Source organism: Aethalodelphis obliquidens, unplaced genomic scaffold (assembly GCF_003676395.1).
Source record: "Aethalodelphis obliquidens isolate GAN/ISIS:26980383/991018 unplaced genomic scaffold, ASM367639v1 scaffold34, whole genome shotgun sequence".
Lineage (NCBI taxonomy): Eukaryota > Metazoa > Chordata > Mammalia > Artiodactyla > Delphinidae > Aethalodelphis > Aethalodelphis obliquidens.
In genome coordinates, this window is record NW_020837978.1 from 7,768,050 (window position 1) to 7,786,788 (window position 18,739).

Sequence of the window (18,739 nt, forward strand, 5' to 3'; positions counted from 1 at the left end):
AGAGCTCCCCCTTGTAGGATCAAGGGTCGAGACAAAAGGAGGGGGAAAACCAACAGAACCTGCAATGAGAGCCCTTTGTGCCCACTTCCCTCTGCCTCTCCTCCCAAGTTCTGCTGATTCCTGCCATTCACTTCGCAGAAAAGGGTGTGGGTCTAGTAAGAACAAAGGGAACGGAAGGTATCAAAGCAGACTATTCAGTACTTCCCTTCATGAACCCGCATTTCTAGGATTCCCCCACCCCCCAGGGGGGTGAAAGAAGATAATGATGGGGAAGGAAAAGAGGGAAATTTAACCTTCATTCTTTTAGAGTGGCAATAAATCAACCCATCTGAAAGCCTTAAGAATGTAAATGTTTTTCTTTTCCGTTACTAAGAACAGAAATCAAAATATCAGTTCCTTAACAGGGTCAGAAATGCTGGATGTTTTTCGAAAGGGAAACAACAGCAACAATAATCGCTAATGCTTATTGAACATACACGACCAGATACATAAACCCTGAACAAGAGTTATCCCACTTAATGTTCTTAACAACCACGTGATATAGGAACCACTGTTATTTCCCATCTTGCAGACAAAGAACCTGATGCTTAGAGAGGTTAAGTAACTCCACCCTGCTCGTGTAGCTGGTCAGTGACCAGCTGGGATTTGAAGCTAATTAGACTGGCTCCACCTGGACCAGGGAGCTGCAGAACTAAGGCTCTGGCTTCTATCTGCCTGAGTGACTTTGAAAAAATCATTGGTATTGGTCTTAGTTTGCTCATCTGTGATATACAGAGTTGTGTTAGGTGATCTTTAAGATGCCTGCCAACTCTTTGGGCCTATCTCCAAATCAGTATCTGTCATGTTGACCGAAAAAAAAAATCACACAACCTAAAAATTGAGAATTATGTTTTATTCGGTGGACATTCTGAGGACTTCAAGCCTGGGACAGCTCCGAAGAGGTCAGGGAGGAACCAGGATACACAGGAGTTTTTGCAACAAAGACCAGGTAGTTGGACGATCAAAACATTACTGTTAGTTAAAGAAAACCAGGCATCTCAAGTAACTGAATATAGCACTTTCCTATGTATGAGAAGATGCAGAAGTTTGGGCTCATCGAAATCATTCCTTTGATAGGTACCTCAGCTCTCTGGGGCCAGTATCCTGTGCTTTCTCATCTCATCTCCCCAGGGTGCACCCCTGGGGGTGGCTGCAGTGGCAGGCATCATGATGGCTTCATGGCAGGCATCCTGTTTCCATCTTGAGCTCCCTCAGGGCTCCCCATCAGGGGCGGCTGTCATGTGATGGCTTGATGGCTACAACATCCTTTGTCCTTTGTTTACTGATACGGCAGGCAACGTTTTTCATTCTCAGTCACAGCCATGCTACTGTTGTCATTCATTAGTCCAGAGCTGTAGGACATGAAGGGGTGGTGTGGGACGGGAAGGGACACAGGGAGATTGCTGCGTTACACACCAGTGTCTTCCTAACAGAAGCAGCTGCTTCAGTTGCCACGTCAGGCCCAGACAGGTAGGAGAGTTGGGTTGACTGCGGGAGTGGGATGGGAGCAGGGCCACTTTTAGCTCCTGTGGCTGCCAGAGTTGATCCGTTAGTTGGGCCAGTAACTTTCCTCCAGAAGCGTCCTTACCACGGGCATTAGTCTGCAACGCACTCCATGTTTGCTGAGCACTGGAGGCACCTGGCACAGGTGACCTAAGAGAAAGCATCTGCAGTGTGACCAGAACTGCTGGGCCTCTCTTCCTGGCTCCCCTGAATTACCCTGACGATACTTCCAGGAATTTTGCAGCAGCCCTGGAAGCCTTTGTTCTTTCTTCAGAGTAAGGAAGTGGGAGAGGGGGTTGGGTAGAAAGGAGAATCTTTTGAGTTCTATGAAACGACCTCTAATCTGAAGATGTCTGGCTTTTAAAGAGACCCAGTGGCTAGTCACTCCACATATGGTAGATAATACTGTGTCAACAGCTCAAGTTATCTGAAGCTCTGTGTGAAATGGGAACCAACTCTTGCTCTCTAGGAACAGTGAGTATCACCTTTCTCCCAGGGAGACGAACTAAGGTGTGTTTATTTCATTTATGCCTCCACACCCACCCTTTAATGTCAAAAGTCACTAGATTCCTTCTACCTTCATCTCATGCCCCCAAGAGTGTAATTCTTATTTCCCTCTACTCACAGCCTGCACAGACATATATGTACTATGTAACATCATCAGAAATTGTCTGATTTAATTCAGGGAACACCTACCTCTCTATTAGACTTTTTTTTTTTCCCCTCGCCTCTGACAATCTTCTACTTAGGCATGTTGCAAGGGCATTTTTCCTTATCTGTGTCTGTATACGCCCGGAGGTAGAGGTAACACTGAGAGGAAAAGAAGTGGCAGAGAAACAGGAAGAGAAATAAACCCGCGGAGCAGAAGTCCAAAGGCTGTAGTTTCCAAGGACTGCTAGCGGGTTGCGGGGCTAACCAGAAAAATGAGAACCACTTAATTCGAAAAGGAAGGGGAAAGCCTAAGACGAGAAGGGAGATCAGATCGGAATAGATTGGATGGAGGGGGTGGGATAAAGCCAGAGAAACAGCCTGGGTGAAACGAGCCGTCCGTCATTCCAGACCAGAACGCAACTTGCTAAGATCCACTGGCGTCTTGTATGCAAATGAGAAGGGCTTCCCGGAGGCTGGGCTGAGCCAGACGCATTCTGCTAGCAGCCGGGATTCAGCACCGAGGCTTGAAGACCAGTGCGCGTTAAGAAGCATCTCTGGCCATCACCAAGAGAGGATGGATGCCACCCAGAAGCAGAGAATAAATGAGGATTAAAGGACCCGGGAAAAGGAAGCCCTCTTGAGAAACTGTTGAAATTCAAGATTGGCAAAGGAGGTTCAATTCCACCTCTTCACACTTGTGGTTTCAAGAACCGATGGTTTCTCAATCCCTGGAGAGAGACTCCTTCCCCAGGGAAGTGAAAATAATGAGCTTTTGGAGGTATTGCTTTTTTGCTTTCACGGTGGTCAGTGTGGTTATTTTTGTGATACTTTACAATAGCCAGTTAAGCCAGCCAAAAAGTTACGGGAGGCTGAATAGTTCCAATGAAAGGGATTTTAGGATGCATGCCTGTAATTATGCCTTAGAAGATAAGTCATCCTTTTTGTGGGAAAAGACACTGACATCACCTGTGGGAAGTGTCCCTTGCAAGGACTACCTGATCCAGAATCACTACATCACGAGCCCCCTGTCGAAAGAAGAAGCTGTGTTCCCTTTGGCATATGTCATGGTCATCCATAAGGACTTCGATACTTTCGAAAGACTCTTCAGAGCTGTCTATATGCCCCAAAACGTCTACTGCATTCATGTGGATGAGAAAGCCACAATTCAGTTTAAGAAATCTGTGTGGCAGCTACTGAGTTGCTTCCAGAATGCTTTTCTTGCTTCAAAAGTAGAGCCTGTGGTCTATGCAGGAATTTCCAGGCTCCAGGCTGACCTGAACTGCCTGGAAGACCTTTTAGCTTCTGAAGTTCCGTGGAAGTACGCCATCAACACCTGTGGGCAAGATTTCCCCCTGAAAACCAACAGGGAGATCATTCAGTATCTGAAAAGATTTAAAGGAAAAAACATTACCCCGGGGGTCCTGCCTCCCAATCATGCAATAAAGCGGACTAAATATGTCCACCGAGAGCACTTAGGCAGAGGTGGCTCTTTTGTGAAAAATACTAATATTTTGAAAACCTCCCCTCCACACCAGCTGACCATCTACTTTGGCACTGCCTATGTGGCCCTTACCAGAGAGTTTGTCAAGTTTGTCTTCCAAGACCAAAGGGCCATTGATCTGCTACAGTGGTCCAAAGATACCTTTTCCCCTGATGAACATTTCTGGGTGACACTTAATAGGATCCCAGGTAGGTACGAATTTCCATTCCCATTTTTTCTTATCCATACTCAGTTGAGTTTGCTAACATTCAGCTCCTCTTTGAAATGATCTGGAAAAAAAAATAAATGCTTAGAAAGCTATTAGTCTGCTTGCTTTTTAGTGACAGTTTGGTGACAGCTCTACTGTCTTATGACTGTGCTATATAGAGATAGAATAAATATGCCGGGTTCCCGGAGTTCCGGCAAAACTACCTTTGAAGGTGTATCACATGGTTCCCAACCTTTGGCTCAGTCTTTTTTCTTTAAATTGAGATATAATCGACATACAGTAGCTCAGTCTTTGGAATGAACGTCTTTCGTAGTCCTTGATAAGCACAGCTATAACATAATGAGACATTTTGAATAAGCATTGTAGAATTTAGGAGTTGAAATAGGTAGTGTTTCTTTCAGAGGCTGTTACACAGTATTACACTGATGCTTAAAGTTCACGGGTCGGGGGGGCGCGGGAGGTGGGGGGGGGTGTCTGTTTTCAGAATCTTCGACTCCTCTTTAGATGTTTCCAAATTATCACTGTGGCTTAAACGTTTCCAGTCTTAGGCCTGAACAGGTGTCCAGGTCTCAACCGACTGGGTTCAGTAAATCTACTCTGATACTTTATTGCCTGGAAGAATGGGTAACAGTGAGTTGAAACATACTAGAGAGATTCTAGCTGGAGTTGACCCAAAGTCAGCTCTCAATTTTTAAGTCCCATTTTCTTATTAGAAGTTTGCATTTGCAGCCTCTTGTTTTTATATACTGTGAAGTCTTTCCCGTTGTTCATGATAATTTGGGGCCAAAGTATCAGAGGCGTGCAGGCAGAAAACAGCACCAAACTCCCTCTGTGATTTAGGACTGGGTTTCTTTTCAAAAGTCTGTTTTCCATATGTTGTCTAGGAAGACCTATGTGACCCGTAGGGCCTCTTCCTGGTGATGTCCCAATGCACCGGTTTCTACTATTGTACCAGCGTGGGTGTGGGCGTCAGCTCTGTGGGGAGGTGACCCCATGCCTGCCATGCTTGAAATACCCCCCTGCTCTTGCCTGTATCATCGTTATTGTTGACACGTGTGGGTGCTACCTTCATATCTGCAAGTAGACTTATAGCAATTATTAGGTGCTCGATGACTCAACGTCCCTAAGTGCTAATCTAGAATGGTGGTTATAGAAACCTACTTAGAGAGGGGCAGAAAAAGGACCTGCAAGGTGGCTGGGGACAGAGGCGTGCAGTTAATTTCAGACGATACTAGGTTAACAGTTCACAAAGACTTGCAGGAGGGGGAGTGAATCAACATGTATCACAGTGAAGTGAGCATCCTACTTATTCACACAAAAGCATTTCACACACGTGTAAACCTACTGTACGTGGCATCTGACGCCGTTCTTGTTAATACAGTTTGTGCCAGATGGGTTACGCTCTACATCATCTCTTTGAATTATGAGAAATTCTCATTGTTATCCTCGCGTACAGATGAGGAAAATGAGGCTTAGAGAGAGTGAAGTATGTGCTCGTATCACACAGCTTGTCCAAGGCAAAGCTGGGATCTGACTCTGGATTCGTGTGGCCTAAAGTCTGAAGTGTTCTCTTGCACCAGGAAAAGGAATAGTCGTTTTTTCTTTCCTGTATAGCTAAAGCGAATTCCATGCAGAACTCCAGAAAGGTAAAAAAGGTGAGGTTGAGGGGCCTCCCTGGTGGCGCAGGGGTTGAGAGTCTGCCTGCCGATGCAGGGGACACGGGTTTGTGCCCCGGTCCGGGAAGATCCCACATGCCGCGGAGCGGCTGGGCCCGTGAGCCATGGCCGCTGAGCCTGCGCGTCCGGAGCCTGTGCTCCGCAGCGGGAGAGGCCACAACAGTGAGAGGCCCGCGTACCGCAAAAAAAAAAAAAGTGAGGTTGGGGAAAAAGTGCAGAGGGCAATGGAAGTAGGCCCCACCTGACCACGCTAAGCTGGAAATAAGGTTAGCAGGGATATGGGTGTGTGTATGTGTGCGCGTGTGTGCGTGCGTGTGTTTTGGAATCATAGGAAGTTGTCCTGCTGGAACCAGTTGCCACACCCCACCCAGGCTTCTGTGCCTGCTCCCACAGGCCCCATCCAAAAGAGGCTTTGGTCTGGCTGTCCCTTCTCTGAGCCAGTGGAAGTGGAAAGCGTTCCTCAGGTCGTGTGCTCACAGAGGCTGGTGGGCGAGGCGCAGCCAGGGTGAATTTGAACCTGATCACTATTATGATAACAAAAGAAAATGAAGTATCTTGAGGACGTTATCTTCCTACAGAATAGAAAAGAAGTCTTCAGAAAAATAATAGAACATTCTGACACGTCTATTTTCAGCACTCAACAAATATTTATTTAGCCCTGCTAAATAAATTTAGCGTGGTACCCGGCACTATTCTGTACACTGAGGGTGGCTCTGGAAGCAGATGACTATGACCTTATGGAATTTAAGTTTGGAGATTTGAGTGGTTGAGTATTAAGTGTAGTGACTCTTTAGTATATGGGGCTAATTTTAGTATGTTGAGCTAATTTTCCCCCTGCTTGGACCCCTCAAAATGTTGTGGGTTTTTTGGTTTTTTTCCTGAATATCTGTCCCTATTTTAAAAACGTTTTTTAAAAGCTTTTTTTAAAAAAACAGTAAATCTATTCATGAGTTTTAACATTTTAAAATTTTATACTCCATCAGCTGCTGGTTTTAATGCTTCCTTATATTCTTCCAGAGATATTTTATTAAGTTTATAGACAATAAAACTAATTAAGCATTATGTGTGGAAAACAGCATGTGTACTTTTTTTTTTAAGTTCACCACAAAAATACACAAAAAGAAAAATGGTCCTTATTTTAGGCACCCTATTGTCTGTAAGTGAGAAACAAAAGACTACAAGATGTATTCTTTGTTTAAATAGATCATATGCAGACATTCAGGAAGCTAATTTTCATTTAAAAGCTCAACTATTTTTTTTTTTTAATTTTGAAGCATTTTTAAATCTAGGTGCAAGGAATTTTACAGGGCAAAGGCGCCAAGGAGCTTTGCTTCCAGAGTCAAGGGATGGTGGCTGTACAGAACTCTCAGATAGGCTGGTAGAATACCTGTCATTCCCTTCCTTAAAGCTTTTCAGTGACTTTTCCTTATCTTGAGGCTCAAGTTGAAGGTCTTTTTTTTAGGGGGGCCGCACCCCGCGGCCTGCGGGATCTTAGTTCCCCAACCAGGGATCGAACCCCCACCGCCACCCCTACCCCGCTTTCGGCAGTGAAAGCGCAGAATCCTCACCAACCACTAGATGGCGAGGGAACTCCCAAAGGCAGCATAACCTCTGTGACCCGACTTCCCCTCCTGCCCCGCCCCCTCTCTCTACCCTCAGTTCTTCTTTCCTGACACCTCACACTTCATGTTCCAGCAACCACTTGGTCCTGCACACTTCTGCGATTTTCACTTAAATTTTTTCTGGTGGCTTTTTATGATGTCTTCTCTGGGCCACTTCCTATCGTCTCTCTGACTAATGCCATTCATCCTTTGTAACCCTCCTTGGATGTCACCTCCTTCAGAAGCCACGCCTGATAACCCACCTCCCAGATGGTTGGTACGCCAGCTCTGGGTTCTCCTATACACCCTGACACTGCTGCCAGCATTGAATTACAATTACCTGCTAAGTGAAAATTTCCTCTGCCCTTCCTCCGCAGGGTTTGGGTTCCTTAAGGGTGAGAAATATGACATCCATTTTTATCTTCCCCATCACTACCCTGACACTGCGACCTATCGCTGTGCCTGACTTGAAGATACGGGTACAGTGCTAGATGCTCGTGGGTTGGGTCTGGGGAGGGGCTGGATGGTTATGAGAAGATCAGAGGGTGGTGCCCCCTACCTGGGGTGGGTAGGGTGGAGGTCATTTTCGACAGAATTAGAGAAACAGTGGGTAAGTTACTGCTTGAATGTCCAGTTTCATAATAGCTAGGCCAACAAACGATACCAGTAAAGATAAAGATATCCAATACCTTGTAGAATTAGCAAGAGTTCCGGTTGAAATATTAAGAGGGCAGAATCCTTCCTTAGAACATCTGGTTCCCAGGTAGCCAACCTGGGAACAGGTTGGCCCATCATGCCCTTCATTCTGATGCCCAGAGAAAGCACTGGTACCCTATGTGAACTCCTCCAGTTAGTTTCTGTTTTACCTGCACCTGGTTTGAGATTCTCCCACTACTTGGCACTTACCCAACCCTGCTGTTTGTCCCATTCCTGGCCTACTCTCGGTTCCTGCGGTGGGCTGCTTCTGTTTGAATTTGACCTCAGCTACTGGCTTGGGGCAAAAAAAGTGAGCCGTAAGGAAATGAAAGGTTAAGGAAAGACAATAATAGAAAGAAACTTGAGAAACATTTCTCCAGGTGTAGCTCTCAGCAAATGTAAACACTGAGTTATTTGGAAGGTATGTGTTGACGGAAAGGTTACCAGGGGCTTAAATCTGGGTGGGGCTGGCTCAGCCCCAGGCTTTTTCGAAGTATGTGTTGTGTTCTCTGTACATCAGCCTAAATTTACAGTTCAGTTGCTAGCACCACAAAGGATGCGTTCAGTTACACTGATTTTACCAGAGACCAAGAATTATAACCATTGATGGACTGGTAGAATCATGTTTTAATGAACATCATTAGAACATTCAGGTTTATAATAAAGTTATCTTGGAGGGACGGATGATAATCTACACTGGTACTTATTGTGTCGATACGGAGATAAATTCAGATTGAAGGAGAAATTACACAAAACAGACACTTCCTTGGCTTCTTGTCTGTTGAACAGAGTTTTCGAATGACCTGACTTTTGTATGGCCAGATAATATTAAATACACATAATAAATTTGGACATGATTTTCAAAATGTTGTATTAGCGATGTGGGCTTGTTTGGGTTCTTTTGCCTCCTTGGTAAGTGCTCTAGGCAATTCTTGGGGCAGTCATTTGGGTGAGGTCATAGGGCAAGGCTTATAATCTACAAGGTATCCTGGCTCTTGGGAACCTAGATGCCATGCTCCTTGTAGAGAAACCATAGGCAGGTTACAGAGTATTTACTTAATTAAACTATACTGAAGCTGGAGCTATTTGAAAGCTCATTTATAATGCCTCTGGACATTGACTGTGCTATATAATACTTGGATCATCTTCATTGGGGAATCTGTGCCCGAATATTTTTTGCCCCTGCTACCCTGTGAAGGAAATAATCTGGAAATACTGCCCTTAATTAGCTTTTAACCCCTAATCCCTAGAACAACATTATGCAAGACAAGAAAATTTGGATTTTAGTATATGTGCACATTTAATTAAGTACAAATACCGTTGCAATTGGTAAATAACCAATAAGCTGAACTTAGCATGAATTTAATTCTTGCAGAAAGGATTAATGTATTGATAGGTACTGCTTTAGAACTGGCAAGGCCATTTTTCCAGCTTTCATTCCACCTCTAGTTATTTTCTACCAACTGTCTGAAACTAATCTTTTCTAGAAACATCAAGGTTTTAGTTTTTTTTTTTTTTTTTTAACAAAGCATAGTATTGCATTTCAATTACTCTTTTTTTTGGCCACACCATGCAGCATGCGGGATCTTAGTTCCCCAACCAGGGCTTGAACCTGTGCCCCCTGCAGTGGAAGCATGGAGTCCTAACCACTGGACTGCCAGGGAATTCCCTCAATGATTCTTTAAAACAGTAAAATATTAGTTGCATATCAAAATCATAATAGATATATAATCAGTGTCTCCATGATTTCGTTATCATCTGTATCTCTGCTTTCTCTGAACCACAGCAACAGAATCTCCTGATATCCCCCCTGGAGTCCACATGATACTATGAAAAGGCTTTGCAACCTGATAAGTGTAGTTTACGTCTTGGCTCCCATTACCTGCTAACTATGTGATACTGGTCTTAGTCTACACCGAGTCTCAGTTTACCCATCTGTGATGATGGAAATAATAAATAGTATTTAGTTTCAGGATAAGTTATCAATATTAAATAAGATAATGTATGTAGTGCAGTGGTTACCAAACAGAGCAGGCTTTAGAATCCACTGCAGGGCCTGTTAAAACACAGATTGCTGGGCCCCAGCCCCAGGGTTTCTGATTCAGCAGGACAGGAGCAGGCCCCAGAATTTGTAGTTCTAACAAGTTATTACCAGGGGATAACCTTGCTAGAAGCCCACCTTGAGAACCGCTGGCACAGACCATCTTTTACAGATTGGCACGTTCACAGATTTGCAGCAAATGCTGGTTCTGTTTATTTCCATCTCCTTAACTGAGAAAAAAGGCAGCCACCAGTAAAAACGAAAGTGAATTTGTATAAGGCAAAGCTTTACAGTGTTGGTTGCTTATGGAGGATACTGTTAAAGTGCTGTGCAGATGACTGATGCTTGGGAAGGACTCGTGTCGAAGAAATATCCGGGGCTTTGGAGTGAGACAAACCTGATGATGAATTTCAGCTCCGCCCTTATTAGCTTTGTGGCCTTGTGTACCCGAACCTTAAGCTCCTCAACTGCACAGTCACATTAAGGTGGCTACTTAGTAAACTTGTTTTGAGAATTGAATGAAAATATTGGGAGTAAAGTGAGTGGTGAAGTGTTTTTCTATTTATTAATACGGTCTAGAATTCCTAAACTAATGAGATTCTCAAGGAAGGTGCTAAATAAAATCCATTTAAATGTCTTTTCATACAAAAGGACGTCTGCACCATGGCTCCACAACCATGTAAAACTAGATGTAAATGCACCCAAAGAGGAGTAGGAGGAAGTAGAAGAAAACTTAAGCAGTTTAACATGTTGGGATGAGTACTTTTTTTTTATAATTTTGATTTCCCTTAACGCTATTGGTGTAAATTCTGAATACTGAAAAACCTCACTTAGGTTTTACAATAATACTGTGAAGTATGTTCTCACATCCATGAGGAGAGTGTTTCCTTAAAAATGCAAAGGACGAGTGTCTTCAGTACTCTATTTTTGAGATCACACCACATGAAAGGAACAGGAGTTGGGATTAATAGGATTGTTTTATTTTCTTAAACCTTACCATGTACAGATGTCTGTTTAGAATAAATGTAATTTCTTGGAAAAGGAAATCAACATAGCCAAGACTTGAAAGAAGTTAGAGAGTTTTTTCACAATCATTCTGTACAGGTTTCTGCTGACTCAACCACATCCTTCCCATTTCAGTGTTCAAACAAACGTTGCCCCTCCTAGCTACTTACACAGGGATCATTTTAAAACTCTGTTATGAAATTTACAAACAGAATGGAGAATGATACAGTAAATCCTGACGTGCCCATCAGCCATTTTCAACAACCATCAACATACTACACATACTAAAAGCAAGAAAACTTAAAATTTATGACATCACTGAGTTGACTCAAATTTTCAGAAATGAGTAACTTCCTTGTTTTCAAAAGAAATGGAAAATGCCAATATTCCAGGCTAAGGCTTTCTATATATCCCATAACAACGATTTGCTGAAAAGTGAAAACCTTTTTAACCCGACTTTTCGGACATATTATATCAAGCATATTGAGTTTTCTTCTTCCTTTTTTATCTTTATTTATTTATTTTGGCCACACCGCACAGCTCGCAGGATCTTAATTCCCTGACCAGGGATTGAACCCAGGCCCTGGCTGTGAAAGCTCCAAGCCCTAACCACTGGACTGCCAGGGAACTCCCTCTTCTTCCTTTTTTAAATGGACAAAACTGAATCTATAAGCACAAGTTCTTCAAGCATTAGAGGCAATAATGCTTGTTAAGATGTTCATTTTCCTGGCCTTCCTCTTCCTGCAGGGAATGTGGGAGGAGTGTGTTACTAAGAGTAAGACTTGATTAGTGTGCAGTGTTTAGAGATACTTTTTCCATCTTTTCTAGCGTCTGAATATTCTGCTTTGTCTATATAGAAAAAAAAAAAGACAAATTGATAGTCTTATTATTTTATGAGTCCCCTGTATGTTTGAATTTGGAATTGACTTGAAGATATTTTGCAAATTTCAGCCAAATCTTAATGTATTTCCTGTTACCACATGTTCTCATGGGCCTCTGTTGGGTTCAATCGTCTTGTTAATTTTTTATGTATATAATGTAATCTGAGATTGAAGGTTTCTCTGGTCTTACAGGGCAGCGTGGAGGGAAGAAAATGGACTCTGGCCTTCTGGCCTTGTCAGCTAACAGCTTGTCTGACACAAACTGTTAACCAACCTTGGCCTCAATTAATTTGGGTTTTAGGACTTAAAGTTTAGAAGGAATTTCTAGCTCCAGCCACTGGACCCTGTAAGAGGGGCCAGTGACCTAGATATTAGATATGCACATGACAAAATTATTTTCTAGGTTCTAGGCTCTGTCCTTAATTAGCTGTTTGACCTTGGGCATGTCACTTAACCTCTCTGGGCCTCAGCTTCCCCCTCTGTAAAATGAGGAATTTGAGCCAGGTAGTGAGAAGGTGCCCATTGAATGTTGTTTTGGTGATACGTTTTTTTTTTTCTTCTTTTTTTTTTTAAGTGGATGATTCTGGAAGGAGTAGAAACTCGGAATGCCTACTTCAAAAATAACAAAATGATTTTGTGAAGTGGATGGGTAATTTCGTACTAGAGTTGGAAAGGATAATCTCATCATTTAAGATTAGAGAAACCAAAGCCCAGGAAGGTGAAGTGATTTCTTTGGGTCACATGATTTAGCAGCTGATCTGGGTCACGAAGGTGGGACTTGTAAGTCATAATACAATAGACTTTATATATTTAGTGCTTCTCACAATTTCTCTCTGAAATACCCTAGGTACTGGAGGAAAAGGGTAGTAACTACATTTTGGTATGTATGTTGTCTAATACTGAATGATGGGTTTTAATGACAGGATTCCATAAAAAGTGTTCAGAATTCATTTTTTAAAAGATAGTGAATATTACTATTTCTCAAATGAAAAATTCTCTGGGTATACTACAAAATAGAATTTTAAAATTTATCCATTTACCATGAAGGAGATCCATTCTGTTATACATTGTTGCTAAATCTGAAACAGCCCCCCTTTTTATTTTTAAATTTATAGGCAGTAAAATTCATTCTTTTTGGTGTCCAGTCCCTTGCGTTTCGGCGTTTGCATAGAGTCGTGCATTCACTACCATGATCAAGAACAATTCCATCACCTCCAAAAATTCCCTGATGGTGCTCCTTGTAATCAACCCCTGCCCCCAATCCAAACCCTTGGCAAATCCTGACCTGTTCTCCATCCCTATGGTTTTGCCTTTTCCAGAATGTGGTAAAAATGGCATCATAGAACATGACGCCTTTGGGGTCTGGAAAAGCAGCTTCTTATTCTTCCTTTCTTTTACTGTAATGACTTCATTTTGCATGTTCCAAGGTGAATATAATGGATCCTCTGGCAGGTATCTGTTGAGTGTTGGTTCCATTTGGCAAACTTTTCTTTTCCCATGTTATATAGTTATTTATTATTTTCTGTAAATAATAGAAATAAATAATAGTTTGACCTCTTATTATTTAAAAAAAAAAGTAAGGTCGTTTTTAGTAATATTATTCATTTGGGGTGATAAAGTAAATACAGAGAATTCCCTGGTGGTCCAGTGGTTAGGACCCTGTGATCTCACTGCTGAGGGCCTGGATTCAATCCCTGGCTGGGGAACTAAGATCCCACAAGCTGTACCACGCAGCCAAAAAAAAAAAAAAAAAAAAAAGGAAATACTAGTTATATCATTATGAAGCTTGAATTTGGTATGCTTTTGTTACCTTTGATTTGACAGTATCTGTGGTTCAGAATAAATAATGGGAACCTCCTGAAGTTAATTGGAGAAGGGGGCAAGGAACTGAAGGGGCCAACATTTCTTTGAAGTCTCATGTTTTGTTTTACAAATTTATGTAAATATCACATTCCCACCTACTCTATAACTTTCTTAAACGTTTCATTGAAATATAATATCATACATACAGAAAACCGCACATATCAGAATCAAAATCACTGAATTTTCAAACTGATCCTCCCCTGAGTAACCAGAACAAAACCCCACGTTACTACAAGTACTCCAGGAACCCCCCTCTGCTCCCTTCCAGAAGTGGCAATCATCTTGACCCTCTCAACCAGGTCTGCTGCTTTTGTGTCGTCCTAGGGCTTCTAACTAGCCTAGTGCTTTTCATCCCAATGTTCAGGTTAAATAGATGCTTCGAGAAGAAATGCTTGGGCTGTAGTGTGACTTCCTGTGTTTCTAAAAACTGCTGGAAACTCCATGGGGTCGGGGGTGAGGGGTAGGGGTGGGGTAGGAGACCCACATACATCTGGCACATCCTAGGACACTTGCTCCCATGTTTCTTCTCTTTTTAAAGTTTTTTTTTCTAAAAGATGTTTCTCACATTTGCAGAAGAGTATAAACAGAAGTGCTTCTGCTGCTCTGTATAAAAGATTAGGCTTGTTATAGATAGGCACTTAGTTCCCAGAATTAGCAACCTATATATATATACCCCAGTGCATGCAGCAGCAAGTGGAATTTACCACTGACCTTCAAATCCTTTGGACCTGTCTTGGGTTGTCAACAGGGGTTAAAATTAGACAAGAGTCCTAAGCAATGGTGATTTTTATTTGGCTGCTTTAACATGGAATTGGAAGGAATGTTTTATAACTTGGGAGTGAATTCTTGATTTACATCCAACTGGGTGTAACCTGGCACCTTGTTTTCAAGGTGAGGAAGGGAAGGCACTGCATGCAGGGCAAGATGAAAATTTGTCTAATGGATTCATTAAGGACCTTTTGCCCAGGCAGGAAACACAGCAGTACAGGGCATGCTGTGTTCTGTTGATTCCTATAAGGAACGAACTGGCCATGAAATTGCTTTGCGTAATGTAGCGAGAAGGGCAATCAGTACTGTAGATACTTTTATTTGAAACAGTCACATAAAATCTAGGAAATGCCGCTTGAAATGCATATACCTAATTCAAGCTATGAACAAACACATCTAAACAAATAGATCACAGAGAAAACTTATTACTTGATGTTCACATGATGCAAATAACAAAAGCTTAGGTCCTAAGGAAACAGGTTTTTGGACTGATAAACCTATAAAAGTGGTAAACATGTACATAAGGTATGCCCAAACTCATTTAAGGAAACTCAACCCATATATCTTAATGGTAAAGGCCAGTTGTAAAAGGTTATTTGCAATCTATATTTGGTATAGTTTAGTCAACTAGTTAACAGCTATGTCATAGTCTTAAGGTGACATGGAAGTTATCTGTACAAAAAATGCTTTATGAAATGATGTTTTCTTAATGCTGGTTACTTGTAAATGTAAGATTTTGTAGTGTTTTGGGTTTTTTTTTTAAACTTTCATTTTTGTTCTTTGTACTTTTATGAGTCATTTGAATCCATTCGAATGAAGTGTTCGATTTTTCACAAATTATAGAATAACATTTTTAAGAAAAAAAAGGTAAAGATTCATAAGGTAAATGCGCCGGGATGCTTAACACTATCTAATTTGGGGGAATGGGGAAAAAAAAAATTGGTCTCCTCTCTGAACTTTTCTGTATTTTTGAAATCTTCAAAACTTACAAATAAAGTTGCTTTATTGGGTGAAAAATAAAATCTCTCCTTACCAAGACATAATGTTTGGTGTTTTAGAAGCTGAAAAGTATTATCCCTATAAAGGGATGCTCAATGAAATAGTCTTTGAAAAGCAGGGATTCTCAACCATGGTATATTACACACTTCGCGACAACTTCACGAGGTGTAGGGACTGTATTGATCCTTGTTTACAGTTAGGGAAACCCAGGAACAGAGAAGTTAGGTAACCTGTCAGTGGTCCCACAGTTACTAATTGGCCAAGCAGGCACTTGAACCCAGGCGATATAGTTTCAGAGTCTCTCCTTTTAATTACTATATTACATTGCTTCACAAATAAGAATTTACAAAGAACTTCCTTAAGACAAATTTCAGTACATTCAATTGTCAAAGGGTATGCACGTTTTTTAAGCATTTTGGTACAAAGTGTCATACTGCTTTTCCAAAAATTGGTCCAGTTTGTACTCCCCCTGGCAGTTCTGAAACCCCTATTTCCCTACACCCTCTCCACCACTGGGTATTAACATTTTCTAAATCTTTGCCAGTGTGCTACATATAAAATGAGGAGAGGGTCAGGGAATATATAGGAAATCTATGTACCTTCCACTCAGTTTTGCTGTGAACCTAAAGCTCCTCTAAAAAAAAAAAAGAAGTCTATTAAAAAATTATTTTTTTAGGAGAAGAGGCTATTTTAGGATTTAAACTTTACTAACTTTAGTTTCTAACAAGTATGAGCTTGTTTTCTTTTTTCTTTGTTTTAAAAACTGAGACATAATTGACATACAACGTTAGTTTCAGGTGTACAACATAATAAGATATTTGTACATACTGTGAAATGATCACAGTAAGTCTAGTTAATATCTGTCACCACCACCATAGTTACACATTTTTCTTTCCTTATGTTGAGAACTTTTAAGATTCTCTCCTAGCAACTTCCAGATATGCAGTACAGTAGTAATAACTACAGTCACCATGCGGTGCATTACAGCCCCATGACTTACTTTGAGTTTGTTTTCTTAGATATTTGCATAAGTCAGGGTATAAAGGACTACGTGAAAGTGGAAGACCGATTTGGGAATTCCCCAAAGGATGGCAGGACAGCTGGGTGCGTGGATAGTGATGAAGGATGACGTGGGCAGTATTGAGAGGTGAGGTGTGGAAACCCAGTGTTTCAGACTACACGTTGACAGGGCCAGGCAGACAGTGTGAGCCAGTGAAACAAGGTGGGCAGCAGGGCAGCAGGAGAGCTCCAGGCTGGATAAAGTTGTAGTGAATTGTGGGCAAGGGACTCTGACAGTCCAAACTTTCATGGGAAATCTTTTTCTTTTTTTTCCACTGTTCTACCCCCCTTCTAGGGGGGTCAAACCAAACAGGCCTACCAATCAGATGTGGTTTCTGCCCATCTGCCATGTGTAGTCTGGGGACATATTTGCAAAAATCCTTTTGTGCCATGGTCAGCATTTTGGTATCTCCCTGGCGTGAATGTGACCTAGAGCAGTGAACTGCTGGACCCAGCCAGGTTCATGGTTCTGAGGGGCTAGCTGGGGAATTGGTTAGTGACAGTCTGAAGCAAAAGAAGAAAGTGGCAGTTTATACACAAGTTTTTGAGGGAAGAGATAACTTTAAACTGGGTCCCGGGAAGCAGAAGCAGCAATGTAAAATGAGAAGTGGAGTGGGGAGTCGGAATTCTAGGAAGAGGTGGAATGGATACCAGCAGAAGGGGTTTGGGATGGTAAGTCTGAATTTGCTTTCGTTTGTCGGAGGGTGAGTGATTGGTGGATAGGCATCTCAAAGTGGCTTGAAGAAGCAGACACAGGGCAAACGGTTCAAAGTGATCCCGCATCCCCCAAATAGGAAGGCAATAGGGTCAACGCTAATTATAGAAAAAGCCATTTGCTGGTATTGCCAACAAATCGGGCAGACTGGAGGCAGAGAGACTGGTTTGTAGGCAATTGAAATAGTCTTGGTGAGCGACAGTGTCAAGCAGCTGAACTAGGGCAGCGCCCGCAAAGGAAAATGGTACCATGAAAAGCCAGGTGAGGCTTGAAGAACGGCTGGTAGATTGGAAAACAGTTGGGACTCAACTGAAAATGAGTTCGTTGCTAACTGGACTTACGGTGGTGATCATTTTGCAGTACATACAAGTATCAAATCATTATATTGTACACCTGAAACTAATATAATGTTATATGGCGATTGTACCTCAATTTAGAAACAAAGAAAAAAGAAACTCTGAGACTAGAACCCAACAGTCTTTATTTTAAGCACTCCAGAAAGCTTTGATGTATTCTGAAGTTTGAAAACATGACTTCAAATTCTTTCTTCCTCTTCTTCCTCCTTTCCTTCCCCTTTTGCTCAACCATGTCCAGAGTATTTGCTAGTTATCTGGCTGCTTGTCTGAGGATAGATCTATCAAAGACATTATGGTATTTCTGGAATGTCTGATAAAAGTCTAACAGGAGAGTACTTCCCTCCTGTTCATGCCAGAAGTCAGCCCTGCCTGACGCAGCTCCCCCATCAGATACTCTTACCACCTCGGAGTGAATGGTTTGCCAACCAACAGTGGGCAGACGCTACCATGTGAGTTTTTTCTTCCAGGTGCTTTCATGAACCTTGAAATAAAAGGCCCACTCCTTTAAATGTGGCCACTCAGTCTCAAACTTTCATGAGACATCATCATCATGAATTTGCTATTGTCTCATACTTGACTCACAAAACTTCACAGTCTCAAGAAAACAGAATAACTTGAGGAAAGTTACAAAGAAAAAAGGAATGATCAGGGCTCCTTGAACAGTACTAGAGAAATAATGACACAGAATAGTGCATATAAATGAACCCAGTTGCTCTTCATTTCAGTATTTCTTTCTTTTCTACATTGAATTCGCATAATTTTGCACTAAAGACAAGCAAATCAGATGAAAAGAGACTTATTTCGCTTTGGCATATTAAAAAGTACAACGTGTACCCACACAGACCAAACTCTTCAAAACAGAGTACAGAGAGAAGATGCTGAAAGACAAATCATTTATCCAAGTTTATTCTCAGAGAGCTAGAGTTCAGGAACTTGCTCTGCGCCCCTGGAAGCAATACTTTGTAGAAAAGGAATTGTTCTTAAAGTTTGATTTTTTAAAATACTTTTCATTCTCTGTTAATATAATTGTAGGGCAGCCACGGGAGGGGTGGAGTTCTGCGCTCTTCTCAGATCCTCAAGCCATTTTTACCTCCAAACAATGACTGTGGGGTTGCTTCCTAGGCAATACTTTGAGCTCATTACACTCTCCCCGTCATTCAAGATCCGTCTCAAATTC

General features: G+C 41.9%; 1 protein-coding gene across 12 annotated transcripts in view; it reads left to right on the plus strand.

Annotated features, from left to right (window-relative positions):
- GCNT2 (glucosaminyl (N-acetyl) transferase 2 (I blood group)) overlaps positions 1–18,739 on the plus strand; it is a 147,580-nt gene that overhangs the window by 89,337 nt on the left and 39,504 nt on the right. The window contains exon 1 of one of the 12 annotated variants that reach the window (XM_027128341.1): positions 924–3,882. The exons of the other annotated variants lie outside the window; for them this stretch is intronic. Within the exon in view, the coding sequence (XP_026984142.1) occupies positions 2,907–3,882 (976 nt within the window). The 5' untranslated portion in view covers positions 924–2,906. Of the gene's footprint in view, positions 1–923; positions 3,883–18,739 lie in introns of those variants that run through there. 12 annotated transcript variants of the gene reach the window in all.